Source organism: Monomorium pharaonis, chromosome 2 (genome assembly GCF_013373865.1).
Source record: "Monomorium pharaonis isolate MP-MQ-018 chromosome 2, ASM1337386v2, whole genome shotgun sequence".
Classification (NCBI taxonomy): domain Eukaryota; kingdom Metazoa; phylum Arthropoda; class Insecta; order Hymenoptera; family Formicidae; genus Monomorium; species Monomorium pharaonis.
Genome location: NC_050468.1, coordinates 25,278,413 through 25,293,012, shown reverse-complemented (window position 1 = coordinate 25,293,012; position 14,600 = coordinate 25,278,413). Strand labels below are relative to the sequence as shown.

Genomic DNA, 14,600 nt, shown 5'->3' with positions numbered 1-14,600 from the left:
CTCCCGGCTCACTCCTCGCTCACTCCCGACTCACTCCCAGCTCACTTCCGGCTCACTCTTCGCTCACTTCTGGTTTACTCCTGGCTCACTCCTGGCTCACTCCCGGCTTACTCCCGGTTCACTCCCGACTCACTCCCGGCTCACTCCCGGCTCACTCCCGGCTTACTCCCGGTTCACTCTCGGCTCACTCCTCGCTCACTCCTGGTTCACTCCTGGCTCACTCCTCGCTCACTCCCGGCTTACTCCCGGCTTACTCCCGGCTCACTCCCGGCTCACTCCCGACTCACTCCCGGCTCACTCCCGGCTTACTCCCGGTTCACTCTCGGCTCACTCCTCGCTCACTCCTGGTTCACTCCTGGCTCACTCCTCGCTCACTCCCGGCTTACTCCCGGCTCACTCCCGGCTCACTCCCGACTCACTCCCGGCTCACTCCCGGCTTACTCCCGGTTCACTCTCGGCTCACTCCTCGCTCACTCCCGGCTTACTCCCGGTTCACTCCCGACTCACTCCCGGCTCACTCCCGGCTCACTCCCGGCTTACTCCCGGTTCACTCCCGGCTCACTCCTCGCTCACTTTTCGCTCACTCACTCGCTCACTCCCGGCTCACTCCTCGGTCACTCCCGGCTCACTCCTCGCTCACTCCCGGCTCACTCTTCGCTCACTCACTCGCTCACTCCTGGTTCACTCTTCGCTCACTCCCGGCTCACTCCTCGCTCACTCCCGGCTCACTCCTCGATCACTCCCGGCTCACTCCTCACTCACTCCCGGCTCACTCCTCGCTCACTCCTCGCTCACTCACTCGCTCACTCCCGGCTCACTCCTCGCTCACTCCTCGCTCACTTTTCGCTCACTCACTCACTCACTTCTGGCTCACTCTTGGCTCACTCCCGGCTCACTCCCGGCTCACTCCTCGCTCACTCCCGGCTTACTCTTGGCTCACTCCTGGCTCACTCCTCGCTCACTCCTCGCTCACTTCCGGCTCACTCCCGGCTTACTCCTGGCTCACTCCCGGCTCACTCCCGGCTCACTCCCGGCTCACTCCTCGCTCACTCCCGGCTTACTCCCGGCTCACTCACTTATTTACTCACTCACGCACGCACCCCATCCAAGTCGCTAACCCATGTGCACACTGCAAACGAAGTAAAGTTCACATGTGTTTGCAGGTTTTCAATACAATGTCTGGTAACGGAATTAACACTTACTTATTTTACAAGTACACTTATAAAAAAAGTAAACAAAGACATTGCTTCGCTGTGGTCACACACAAACACACACACACACACACACACACACACATTTAAATTTTTGTCTACAAATTATAGATTTCCTTACCGACATTTAAAAAAATTTTTTTTGAGTCGCCAAAAATCCTTGCATATGTTTTTTTTCACTAAATGAAATTTCCAAAATTTGAACTAAATTGGAGATTGGTCCGTTTCGGAAGCTAAATTATTTGTACATATTTTTATGTCTGAGTTTGTCAGGTATTAAAAAAATTATGATGAACATTTATGAAAATATTTAAAATAAATATTTATACCATTATTATCAAAAAATATAAAAAATATTTCAAGTTTATATACCACTAGACACCACAGACGCGCGCTTCGCGCGCGCTACTTAACTTTTTATGTTTTACTTTTTAAAAATAAATTACAACAATAAATGTATAGATAATATTTATACAAATTTGATAGCTGTCAAAATTGTAATGACAGCTACTCTTGCAACACGAAGTATGCGCAGCGAGAGAACCAATCGGCATCGCGGAAAAGCGACAACAATAAACTTCGAGAAATGCGAGCAATCAACTTTACATGCTTTTTTTTAGATAGGAGAGGAGATAGGAGATAATTATATTTGATTGTTTAATTTTTAAATTTTAGTATAAAATGTCTATTTTGTTATCAATAAAGCTTCCTTGGAAATTTTCTGTGAAACAAAATTGATTGTAAATATATAAGAGTAATGATAATATTTATTTTTGTATAGAGGATACTAAAGCGTCCCCCCCCCCGTCAAACTTGATCGGGTCAATACTGTAGAATCACTCGTTCACATAATTAACAAGATTTCGTATGTATTTCTTTTATAGATTTAGAAATCCTTTTCCAGAATTTATCAGTCTGTGAATTAGACTTTATACCGAGAATAAAAAACTTTTTTTTAGACTGCTCTTTTTATCATTCTGTATCTGGATTTGCAATTATAAAATGTGTTAAAATAGCTAATCTTTTTTCTTTTTAACCTTAATTTGAATTGTACGGTATTGTTTGTATATGTTATTCCCAGAGAAATACGGTTTTATTTTGTAAATATACATCGTAGATTTTGTATATTAAGCAAATATCGTCATCAAGTGGCAGTTCTAGGTACAAAAAAAATTTTTTTTGTTTTTCATATGAACCTACACAGCACATTTTATCTTGGGAAACTCTCAAATTGCCCCAGATAGACAAAGGCAATTCCACGGATATCACAATAAGTAACTTAATCGTTTTCATTTAGATTTATGTACGTACTTTAATTTTATAAAAGACAGTTTTAATTCTATAAATAAGCCAATTTAAAAAATTAATTTATTTAAGAATGTCGGTAACTCATCACTATCAAATTAAATTCGAGGCTCTGAGGGCAAAATGGTAATTGAAGAGCGGTGACATTATCAACTATAAATAGAAATTTAATGATATTTTATTATTATAAATATTTAAATAAAACGTACAAAGTATAAATTCATAATTTTTTATTATGTAAATGATTTATAAACACGTATGCATACTTATAAGACTATAATATCATAAATATTATTGCAAACTTATAATCCTTCTCTATAATAGTTATTATCTCTGTGGATAATCAAACTTGGATGATAACATTCAAATTACAGTTTTAAATAAAAATCGAATATGATTGAATTTTAGATGTATACATAGATATAAAACATAGGGCTAGTAAAATTAATATTATATTATCTCTCTGCAATGTCTTATTCATAATCACTTAAATTTTAATAGAGACACAAACTCTTGTAAGAATATCGGTCTTTAATATTAGTATCACGTTAGTAATAAATATATTATATTAATGTTAAATAATAAATATATCGTATTGTTACATGCACATATCTTGCACTTGACTCGCGCTTCTCTTTTGTTAAATCATTTTTTGCTAAATATTAAATTCCTTTGCATTTTAAATTCCCAAAATGTGTTATAGTAATTAATATAACAACATATTTTAATAACAAATATATTTCTTTATTTTTTCATTTCGCAATATCAAATATAAATATATTTTGAACGTTTAATACTGTATATTCTTGAAACATTTGTATTACGTCTAAGGATATTTAGATAAAATATGAACTAAAATTAGACATTCATTGTGTGTTGTCTGGATATAAATTTGCTTATATCGTTATTCGATACACGTTTATAATCAAATATTGGCTGCGTTAAGCAGAAGTATTGAACTTGCAATTGTTATAAAATTCATGAGAGTAGAAAAAAAAGGAGAGAAAGAAATTGATTTTTAAAAATATACTTTTTCTTTAAAATTTATTCGCAAGCATGTTACGCATATTTCAAGTTGGGAGTAATATAAATATAATAAGTGTGTTTCTCTTTCTCGCCTTTTTGCATAATAAAAGTAACCATTTATTGTAACGCGGAAAATGCGCTTTGCCGGTTGTATAGTAGATCTCCAATCGAAAGATTACGAAATGAGAGAAGCACCAAGTTGTTAAATCAATCACAGGATAATGATAGGTGTAATATTTCAGTGCTCGATATGAATTGTAATTATTGCTCGGCGCTGGAACGATCTTGGGAAAAAGTATCGCATGATCCATAAGAGCATAGTAAAGGAAAAAAAAAGAAGAATTCTCCTTTGAGAAGAACCATCATAAAATCATGGAGTAAAGCATATGGAGTCAAAATCCAATGCTGCGAGCGAGTGAGTGTGCGCACACTTTCTCCGCGTGTTGAACTTCCGTCATTATCAGTTATTATTTGAGAATATTAAAAATTATTTCGCATTATACGCGCGCGACGAGCGTTGTAATACGTTTGTAAGAGTCGATTGTTCCAACTTCTTGGCAAATTTACCTATCAGATAAATATATGTTTGTCTTTATTTATTTAAAAAAAGAAATAAAGATAGACACATGCTTACCTCGTAGGTAAATTTATCAAGAAGTTGGAACAACCGGCCCTAAGCGGACATAATGAGGTATATAATTCCATCTGTGTGCGTGCACGCTCTGGCACGCTGTAATTATAAAAAAACGCATGTGCGTATTCGTATCTGGCCTTTTATCAATCTAATAAAACCGCGTTCGTCGAAGCTATTTGCAACAAATATAGATAATTATTCAACGGTATTAATCATAGTATTTGTAAGTCTGTAATAATCGGTTATTTGTGATTACGATAAACGCGCACCGTTTGGAAAAAGAAACATATGCATATTCCAATTTTTCTTACCGCCATTTAACTTCCCTCTTCAAATGCAATCGTTCATTGCATATGTATAAAGTTGCAACATTTCAATCAGCGAGATATTGATGTAAATAGAAATCGTTAGAAGTTTCTTATTGCCAACAATGGAAAACCGACTTTGTCAATTTGTCACGCTAACTTAAACAACTCTTTGAACATTTCTCGAATATTTTCGAGAGAAATATCAATCTTTCTTACTTGAATATAAAAAAAAATTTATTCTGATAAATTGACCTTTGGCCTTTAGAAGTACTTAAACCGTTCGATCGAACATGTTATTATCGAAATTAGTTTTGCCACAGCAAAGAAATTTTATCCACATTTTGAAAAAAATTTGCAAACGCAAATATTGCATGTTATTCAAATAAATGTAATATAAAAATCTTTATGCGGATACAATAGCATAATTAAATAAATGCTTGCCGTCCAGCACATAAAGACTTTCTATTTCGAACACATATCAATTGCTTCGTTTCTTTTATCATCAAGGCATTCGTAAATAAGGCAAATTTATTATAAAGCTGTAGTTTTAACGAATTAATATTATACACAATTGTAACTGGAGAATGTTATTAGCCCTTTCGGTTTCTCAAAACTTCTTCTGGCTAACGGGCGAAAAAAAGCCTTTTTAACATAAAAAAGTCGAAAGTGAAGGTAATGAAAGCGAAGTTCCACGTGCGCGGTAACGCGAGGAAACAGGTCGGACATCGCATCCGCGCAAAAAGAAGAAAGCCCACGAGGTCAGACACGGGAGGGTTTTCAGAGATCCGGGATTCTTGAAAATCACAAGTCCTCGTCTCGATCCCTGAGATTGATCGTAATCCAACTTGAGCCGCCAGATTGTGACGCGTAGACTGGTTTAACAAGATCCACTACCGAAAAAAAAAACGTGTCGCGAGTGTTTATGTGTGAATTGAAACTTTTTCTCCTTCGACTCTGGAATCTTAGATGACTCTTTTTCCCTTAATAAATAAAGATAAACTCGTAGATAGTTACATTCAGACAAAGAACAAGGTCGTTGACGCTCACTCATTTGACTACCATTGAATATTAAAAGATTTTAATTTGATATTTATAGAAAGTAAATATTATAAAAATTACATAAAGATTTATTTATTTTTTCTTAATTTGTGAAGCATATTTAACATATTGTAGATTTAATAGATTTAATATTTGATAACATTTAAAAGAATTTAACAAACACATGCTGTGACTTGTTAAAGTAAAATATCAATCTTCATAAAAATGTATAAAATTTAACGAACCACTTTAATGATTTTGTATCAGAAAATTAAATTAAGTTATAAATATTGTAGATAATGACTTCGCCCTTTCTCCGCCTACACATACCTTCCACGCAACGCAAGGTCCTCCCCGTAATTCCTTTGGGTCCGATGGGTAGTGCGAAACCAGGTCTATAATTGTTGTTTCTTAGATACAAGAACCATAATATCACAAAAATATCATTTGTAAAATTCAATGACATAATCCTTTCTAAAAAACGGCATGGCATCGATACTCGCGTTAGCATCTCAAAGTTTAGCATCTCATAAAAATACTGCAGAATTACTTGCTTCCAGCATAGTTCTACACTTCTTGATAAGTTTCAACAATAGTTCCGTTGAATTACGTATTTTAAATAAATTTTAATAAATGAGATGCTAACTTCCAAAATCACATAATAGCATCTCATCGTATTTCGAATATACGACCACAATATGTTTAAAAAATGTTTTAATTAATTATATCACCTGAACTCTATAGAAATATATTGTACGCGTCCGGAACAATATGAGAATTACGTTAAAATAAATAGATCTGTCGATATTCGATTAGCACTTTACGTCTAGCGTTCAAAATTCAAGTTTTCCGGGCAAATAATTATTTAAAAAATGTTTTAATTAATTATATCACCTGAACATTATTGAAACATATTGTACGCGTCCCGAACTATATGAGAATTACGTTCAAATAAGTAGATCTGTCGATATTCGATTAGCACTTTACGTCCAGCCTTAAAAATTCAAGTTTTTCGAACAAAATAATAGTTTAAAAAATGTTTTAATTAATTATATCACCTGAACTCTACTGAAACATATTGTACGAGTCCAAAGCTAAATGAGAATTACGTTAAAATAAATAAATCTGTCGATATTCGATTAGCACTTTACGTCTAGCGTTCAAAATTCAAGTTTTCCGGGCAAATAATTATTTAAAAAATGTTTTAATTAATTATATCACCTGAACATTATTGAAACATATTGTACGCGTCCCGAACTATATGAGAATTACGTTCAAATAAGTAGATCTGTCGATATTCGATTAGCACTTTACGTCCAGCCTTAAAAATTCAAGTTTTTCGAACAAAATAATAGTTTAAAAAATGTTTTAATTAATTATATCACCTGAACTCTACTGAAACATATTGTACGAGTCCAAAGCTAAATGAGAATTACGTTAAAATAAATAAATCTGTCGATATTCGATTAGCACTTGACGTGTAGCCTTAAAAATTCAAGTTTTTCGGGGAAAATAATTGTTTAAAAAATGTTTTAGTTAATTATATCATCTGAACTTTATAGAAACATATTGTACGCGTCCCGAACTATATGAAAATTACGTTAAAATAGACAGATCTGTCGATATTCGAATAGCACTTGATGTGTAGCCTTAAAAATTCAAATTTTTCGAACAAAATAATTGTTTAAAAAATGTTTTAATTAATTATATCACCTGATCTCTATAGAAACATATTGTACGCGTCCCGAACTATATGTGTATTACGTTAAAATAAATAGATCTGTCGATATTCGATTAGCACTTGACGTGTAGCCTTAAAAATTCAAGTTTTTTGGGCAAAATAATTGTTTAAAAAATGTTTTAATTAATTATATCACCTGAACTCTACTGAAACATATTGTACGAGTCCGAAGCTAAATGAGAATTACGTTCAAATAAATAAATCTGTCGATATTCGATTAGCACTTGACGTGTAGCCTTAAAAATTCAAGTTTTTTGGGCAAAATAATTGTTTAAAAAACGTTTTAATTAATTATATCACCTAAACTCTATAGAAACATATTGTACACGTCCCAAACTATATGAGAATTACGTTAAAATAAATAAATCTGTCGATATTCGATTAGCACCTGACGTCTAGCCCTAAAATTCAAATTTTTCGGGAAAAATAATTGTTTAAAAAATGTTTTAGTTAATTATATCACCTAAACTCTATAGAAACATATTGTACGCGTCCCAAACTATATGAGAATTACGTTAAAATAAATAGATCTGTCGATATTCGATTAGCACTTGATATGTAGCCTTAAAAATTCAAGTTTTTTGGGCAAAATAATTGTTTAAAAAATGTTTTAATTAATTATATCACCTAAATTCTATAGAAACATATTGTACGCGTCCCAAGCTATATGAGATTTACGTTAAAATGAATAGATCTGTCGATATTCGATTAGCACCTGTTGTCTAGCCCTAAAATTCAAGTTTTTCGGGCAAAATAATTGTTTAAAAAATGTTTTAGTTAATTATATCACCTGAACTTTATAGAAACATATTGTACGTGTCCCGAACTATATGAGAATTACGTTAAAATAAATAAATCTGTCGATATTCGATTAGCACCTAACGTCTAGCCCTAAAATTCAAATTTTTCGGGAAAAATAATTGTTTAAAAAATGTTTTAGTTAATTATATCACCTGAACTTTATAGAAACATATTGTACGCGTCCCGAACTATATGAGAATTACGTTCAAATAAGTAGATCTGTCGATATTCGATTAGCACTTTACGTCCAGCCTTAAAAATTCAAGTTTTTCGAACAAAATAATAGTTTAAAAAATGTTTTAATTAATTATATCACCTGAACTCTACTGAAACATATTGTACGAGTCCAAAGCTAAATGAGAATTACGTTAAAATAAATAAATCTGTCGATATTCGATTAGCACTTTACGTCTAGCGTTCAAAATTCAAGTTTTCCGGGCAAATAATTATTTAAAAAATGTTTTAATTAATTATATCACCTGAACATTATTGAAACATATTGTACGCGTCCCGAACTATATGAGAATTACGTTCAAATAAGTAGATCTGTCGATATTCGATTAGCACTTTACGTCCAGCCTTAAAAATTCAAGTTTTTCGAACAAAATAATAGTTTAAAAAATGTTTTAATTAATTATATCACCTGAACTCTACTGAAACATATTGTACGAGTCCAAAGCTAAATGAGAATTACGTTAAAATAAATAAATCTGTCGATATTCGATTAGCACTTGACGTGTAGCCTTAAAAATTCAAGTTTTTCGGGGAAAATAATTGTTTAAAAAATGTTTTAGTTAATTATATCACCTGAACTTTATAGAAACATATTGTACGCGTCCCGAACTATATGAAAATTACGTTAAAATAGACAGATCTGTCGATATTCGAATAGCACTTGATGTGTAGCCTTAAAAATTCAAATTTTTCGAACAAAATAATAGTTTAAAAAATGTTTTAATTAATTATATCACCTGAACTCTACTGAAACATATTGTACGAGTCCCGAACTATATGAGAATTACGTTAAAATAAATAAATCTGTCGATATTCGATTAGCACCTGACGTCTAGCCTTAAAAATTCAAGTTTTTTGAGCAAAATAATTGTTTAAAAAATGTTTTATTTAATTATATTACCAGAACTCTATAGAAACATATTGTACGCGTCTCAAACTATATGAAAATTACGTTAAAATAAATAGATCTGTCGATATTCGATTAGCACTTGACGTGTAGCCTTAAAAATTCAAGTTTTTTGGGCAAAATAATTGTTTAAAAAATGTTTTAATTAATTATATCACCTGAACTCTACTGAAACATATTGTACGAGTCCGAAGCTAAATGAGAATTACGTTAAAATAAATAAATCTGTCGATATTCGATTAGCACTTGACATGTAGCCTTAAAAATTCAAGTTTTTCGGGCAAAATAATTGTTTAAAAAATGTTTTAGTTAATTATATCACCTGAACTTTATAGAAAAATATTGTACGCGTCCCGAACTATATGAAAATTACGTTAAAATAGACAGATCTGTCGATATTCGAATAGCACTTGATGTGTAGCCGTAAAAATTCAAATTTTTCGAACAAAATAATTGTTTAAAAAATGTTTTAATTAATTATATCATCTGATCTCTATAGAAACATATTGTACGCGTCCCGAACTATATGTGTATTACGTTAAAATAAATAGATCTGTCGATATTCGATTAGCACTTGACGTGTAGCCTTAAAAATTCAAGTTTTTTGGGCAAAATAATTGTTTAAAAAATGTTTTAATTAATTATATCACCTGAACGCTACTGAAACATATTGTACGAGTCCGAAGCTAAATGAGAATTACGTTCAAATAAATTAATCTGTCGATATTCGATTAGCACTTGACGTGTAGCCTTAAAAATTCAAGTTTTTTGGGCAAAATAATTGTTTAAAAAACGTTTTAATTAATTATATCACCTAAACTCTATAGAAACATATTGTACACGTCCCAAACTATATGAGAATTACGTTAAAATAAATAAATCTGTCGATATTCGATTAGCACCTGACGTCTAGCCCTAAAATTCAAATTTTTCGGGAAAAATAATTGTTTAAAAAATGTTTTAGTTAATTATATCACCTAAACTCTATAGAAACATATTGTACGCGTCCCAAACTATATGAGAATTACGTTAAAATAAATAGATCTGTCGATATTCAATTAGCACTTGATGTGTAGCCTTAAAAATTCAAGTTTTTTGGACAAAATAATTGTTTAAAAAATGTTTTAATTAATTATATCACCTAAACTCTATAGAAACATATTCTACGCGTCCCAAACTATATGAGAATTACGTTAAAATAAATAGATCTGTCGATATTCGATTAGCACTTTACGTCTAGCGTTCAAAATTCAAGTTTTCCAGGCAAATAATTATTTAAAAAATGTTTTAATTAATTATATCACCTGAACTTTATTGAAACATATTGTACGCGTCCCGAACTATATGAGAATTACGTTCAAATAAGTAGATCTGTCGATATTCGATTAGCACTTTACGTCCAGCCTTAAAAATTCAAGTTTTTCGGGCAAAATAATTGTTTAAAAAACGTTTTAATTAATTATATCACCTAAACTCTATAGAAACATATTGTACACGTCCCAAACTATATGAGAATTACGTTAAAATAAATAAATTTGTCGATATTTGATTAGCACTTGACGTGTAGCCTTAAAAATTTAAGTTTTTCGGGCAAAATAATTGTTTAAAAAAGGTTTTAGTTAATTATATCACCTGAACTTTATAGAAACTCATTGTACGCGTCCCGAACTATATGAGAATTACGTTAAAATAAATAGATCTGTCGATATTCGATTAGCACTTGATGTGTAGCCTTAAAAATTTAAGTTTTTCGGGCAAAATAATTGTTTAAAAAAGGTTTTAGTTAATTATATCACCTGAACTTTATAGAAACTCATTGTACGCGTCCCGAACTATATGAGAATTACGTTAAAATAAATAGATCTGTCGATATTCGATTAGCACTTGATGTGTAGCCTTAAAAATTCAAGTTTTTTGAACAAAATAATTGTTTAAAAAATGTTTTAATTAATTATATCACCTGAACTTTATAGAAACATATTGTACGCGTCCGTATCTATATGGGAACTGCGTTAAAAGAAATAGAACTGTCGATATTCGACCAGCATCTCATGTCTAGACTTATAAATATAAGTTTTCCATCAAGATAGTTGTTGAAAAATACTTTCTAAATTTTTTAAATTAATTAATTTTATCTATTTAAGATGCCAGTTACACCAAATCTACGTGCGCAGACGTACACGCATATATACGTATGTTTTGTAGCAAAAAATTTTTTTTTCATTAATTAAATCATCTGAACTATTGATAGGACGTCTCTAAACGATAGAACTCTATAGATTTAGTCTTCTCTGGGGTCGTATATTCGAAATACGGTGAAATGCTATTATGTGATTTTGGAAGTTAGCATCTCATTTATAAAAATTTAATCAAAATAGGTAATTCGACGGAACTATTGTTGAAACCTATCAAGAACCGTAGAACTATGCTGGATGCAAGTAATTCTGCAGTATTTTTATAAGATGCTACACTTTAAGATGCTAACTTCACACACGTGCCGATTGGTTCTCTCGTTGCGCTTACTTCGTGTTGCGAGAGTAATTATTGCGATTGAATTTTGACAGCTGTCAAATTTGTATAAAAGGTTATCTATATCGGAAGAGACCGGGAGAGACTGAGAGAGAGAGAGTGAGTGAGGGGGGGGGGAGGGGAAGAAGTGCGTACACTGTGAAGTATTTTACTCAAACAAAAGATTTTCGAAAGTTTTCTGTATTGATTTTTGCAAAAGATGTTGATCTCATTTTATATGAAAAGATACACATATAATGTCAAAGTATTTAATAATTTATTAACAATTGTTATTTTGTTTTTCAAACTATATCGTCAATCTCTAATACTAATTAAGGAAAAAAAAACAAAAAGAAGAAGAAGAGTCAGAGCTGACAACATTTCGTTACATTTCAGTGTCAATATCATATTACTTTAAAGAAGATTTATGTATGTTGTGTATATTGTATTTCTTTTCTCCTTTTTTTATGTGTATAATATTTTTAAAGAAGAAAGAAAATTAGATAATAAATTAATGTATGTAAGTATGCTTTCTCTCTCTCTCTCTCTCTCTCTCTTTATTTCTTTTTCCTTTCTTTTTGTATAAAATTATTTATTTATATAATTATTATTGCAATTGTTATTTTTAAAAAGTAAAAAATTAAATAGCGCGCGCGTAACGCGCGCCTGTGTTGTTCTAGTAATATTGTAAAGATAACTGCCCTTATCGGATCTGCTTTGACGGTCTTCTATTATTCTATTAGTTTCTTATAACCGAGGCTATGTTCAAGCATTTAAGAATCAGCATTTAAATCTTAATTAAAACATCGATTTTATCGACTACGAAGTTTTAAATTTTTATGATATTAGGGACGTGACATGATGACTATCATAAGAGTTAAATATGTTGGTATGAAATCAAAATTATCTTCGTTAAATCAAAATTCGTGAGTTTTAAAAAACTATATGTAATTATAATTACAGAGTATTTGTCAAATGGTGATAGTGTCGAATATTCAGAAGCCATGTCTGTAGACAAAGAGATACTGGTGAACATAAATTGTCCGATTAGAATGGTACTTCATTATATAAGAAAAATTGCACATATGAATGGTACATATAAAAGTCATGTCAAATAAAAACGTTTAAATGTGTTAATTATAAAAATATTTTAAAAAACCATATCAAAGTTGTTTGTACATTTCAAGACTACGTCAACATGAATTATTTACATATTGTTTACACGAATCTGTGGTAAGTATGCAGTATAACGCTTTTCCAATATTTTAACTTACTTTATAAATTTGTGTCTTCATGCGTCTAAAATCTTTCCCGAGAATGAAAATTGTCACTCAAATCCCCATTTTTTAATTTAATTAAAATTTTTTTTATGTCAGTAAGTAAGAATATAATAATTTTTAATTTTGTAAAATTTATGAAAAATGTTATAACACAGAATTGAGTTTGTAAAAATTTACACTTTACTAATTCATATTAATAAATATTCTCTTAGATAATTTTAATTATAGCAAAAAATATTAGTTTTGTGATTGAAGATTTAAACCCTATTAATTTATATATTCTCTACTTCAATGTAAAATAAAAATTATTTCTTATGTAATTTTAATCATAGCAAAGAATAATTTGTGATTGATAGTAATATAAAAATAAGTATGTGTACATATATATGTATATATAAATTTAAGCCCCACAATTTAACGTTATCAACAATATTTTGAACAAGAAACCAAGAATGGCTAAATTGCTTGACTAAATAATTCATTTTACACTTAATTTATAAATTGCTATATTAAAAAATATGCACAGAAAATAAAACATTATGAAATATTTAATTCAACATTATTAAAAACAACATTAAAGAGGATATCTTTATAATTTTATAGTATTTTAATAATCATATATATAACAGTATCTTTATACAATAAATTATCATATTTTTATTTACCAATATTAAAAAAAATTTTTTAATTAAAAAAAGAATTTTAGCGACAATTTTGCTTCTCGAGAAAAAGTCTACGCATGAAAATACACAAATTTACAAACTTACAAAAAAAAGGGGAGATTGTTATATTGCATATTTTATTATGCAGATAATACAAGCAATGTAAAGTATTATTAGTTAAATAACACAATACAAAAAATGAGTATAAGATTACATTAATATATAACTTCAATATAAATAAAATAAAAATATATACTATTACCAAAAAATGGAATATAACTTTCATTATTTCTGATAAAATTTAAATCTTTCATAATCCATAAATTATTGTTCACAATAGTTTACGTGGATGACACGTAAAACATAGTTTATATAGTTTACATTGTATATATCTACTAATGTAGATTAATTTTACACGTATAACTATTATATATATATGTATATAAATCTCTGCTGATTACAGGATTTTAATTTTGAAATTACGTCGCAATCTTTTATAAATAAAAATCGTTATAAAATTAATATCTCATAGAAAATATTGTTTCCCAGGTGAGTTTGATTTGTGCGATGAAGTAAATTGCCAATTGAAGAGTGTATCTACTTATGAACCTTGTACACGTGCATCAGATATTCTTCAATCAAATTTAACATATTTTATCGTCACCTTCGAACGTAAATAATAATATAACGACTATTTTACTTGTTAGAATAATAAGTGATACTTTTTAGGGGACGAAAATGGACAGATAATAAATCTTACACCGCTTCTAACTGGAAAAACAGCCAAAAAATATTGCGATGTTCTGTCAAAGATCCAAAAATTATCGCGAAAAACTGCTATTAAATCTGTACTTAAAAAGAATAATAACACAAAATAAATCTATTAATGTTACCTTACAATTACATCTTGTATTTGATATTCACATAATACTTGTACATAATGTA

At 31.0% G+C, this 14,600-nt stretch overlaps 2 protein-coding genes across 2 annotated transcripts in view; both read left to right on the top strand.

Annotated features, from left to right (window-relative positions):
- LOC105835567 (F-box only protein 39) overlaps positions 1-14,600 on the top strand; it is a 38,213-nt gene that overhangs the window by 18,627 nt on the left and 4,986 nt on the right. The window lies entirely within an intron of this gene.
- LOC118644375 (uncharacterized protein CXorf65 homolog) lies at positions 12,329-14,555 on the top strand. The gene is made up of 4 exons (XM_036282818.1): positions 12,329-12,602; positions 12,677-12,805; positions 14,205-14,327; positions 14,385-14,555. Exons 1-4 carry the CDS (start codon positions 12,572-12,574, stop codon positions 14,531-14,533), a joined length of 432 nt encoding a protein of 143 aa, XP_036138711.1. The 5' UTR covers positions 12,329-12,571; the 3' UTR covers positions 14,534-14,555.

Excerpts from the sequence above, each read along its gene's own strand:
- LOC118644375 (XM_036282818.1), top strand. The coding sequence starts at position 12,572 with ATGATGACTATCATAAGAGTTAAATATGTTG. Across the intron at positions 12,603-12,676 it reads CATAAGAGTTAAATATGTTG|AGTATTTGTCAAATGGTGAT; the intron begins GTATGAAATCAA and ends TTATAATTACAG. Across the intron at positions 12,806-14,204 it reads AAAAATTGCACATATGAATG|GTGAGTTTGATTTGTGCGAT; the intron begins GTACATATAAAA and ends ATTGTTTCCCAG.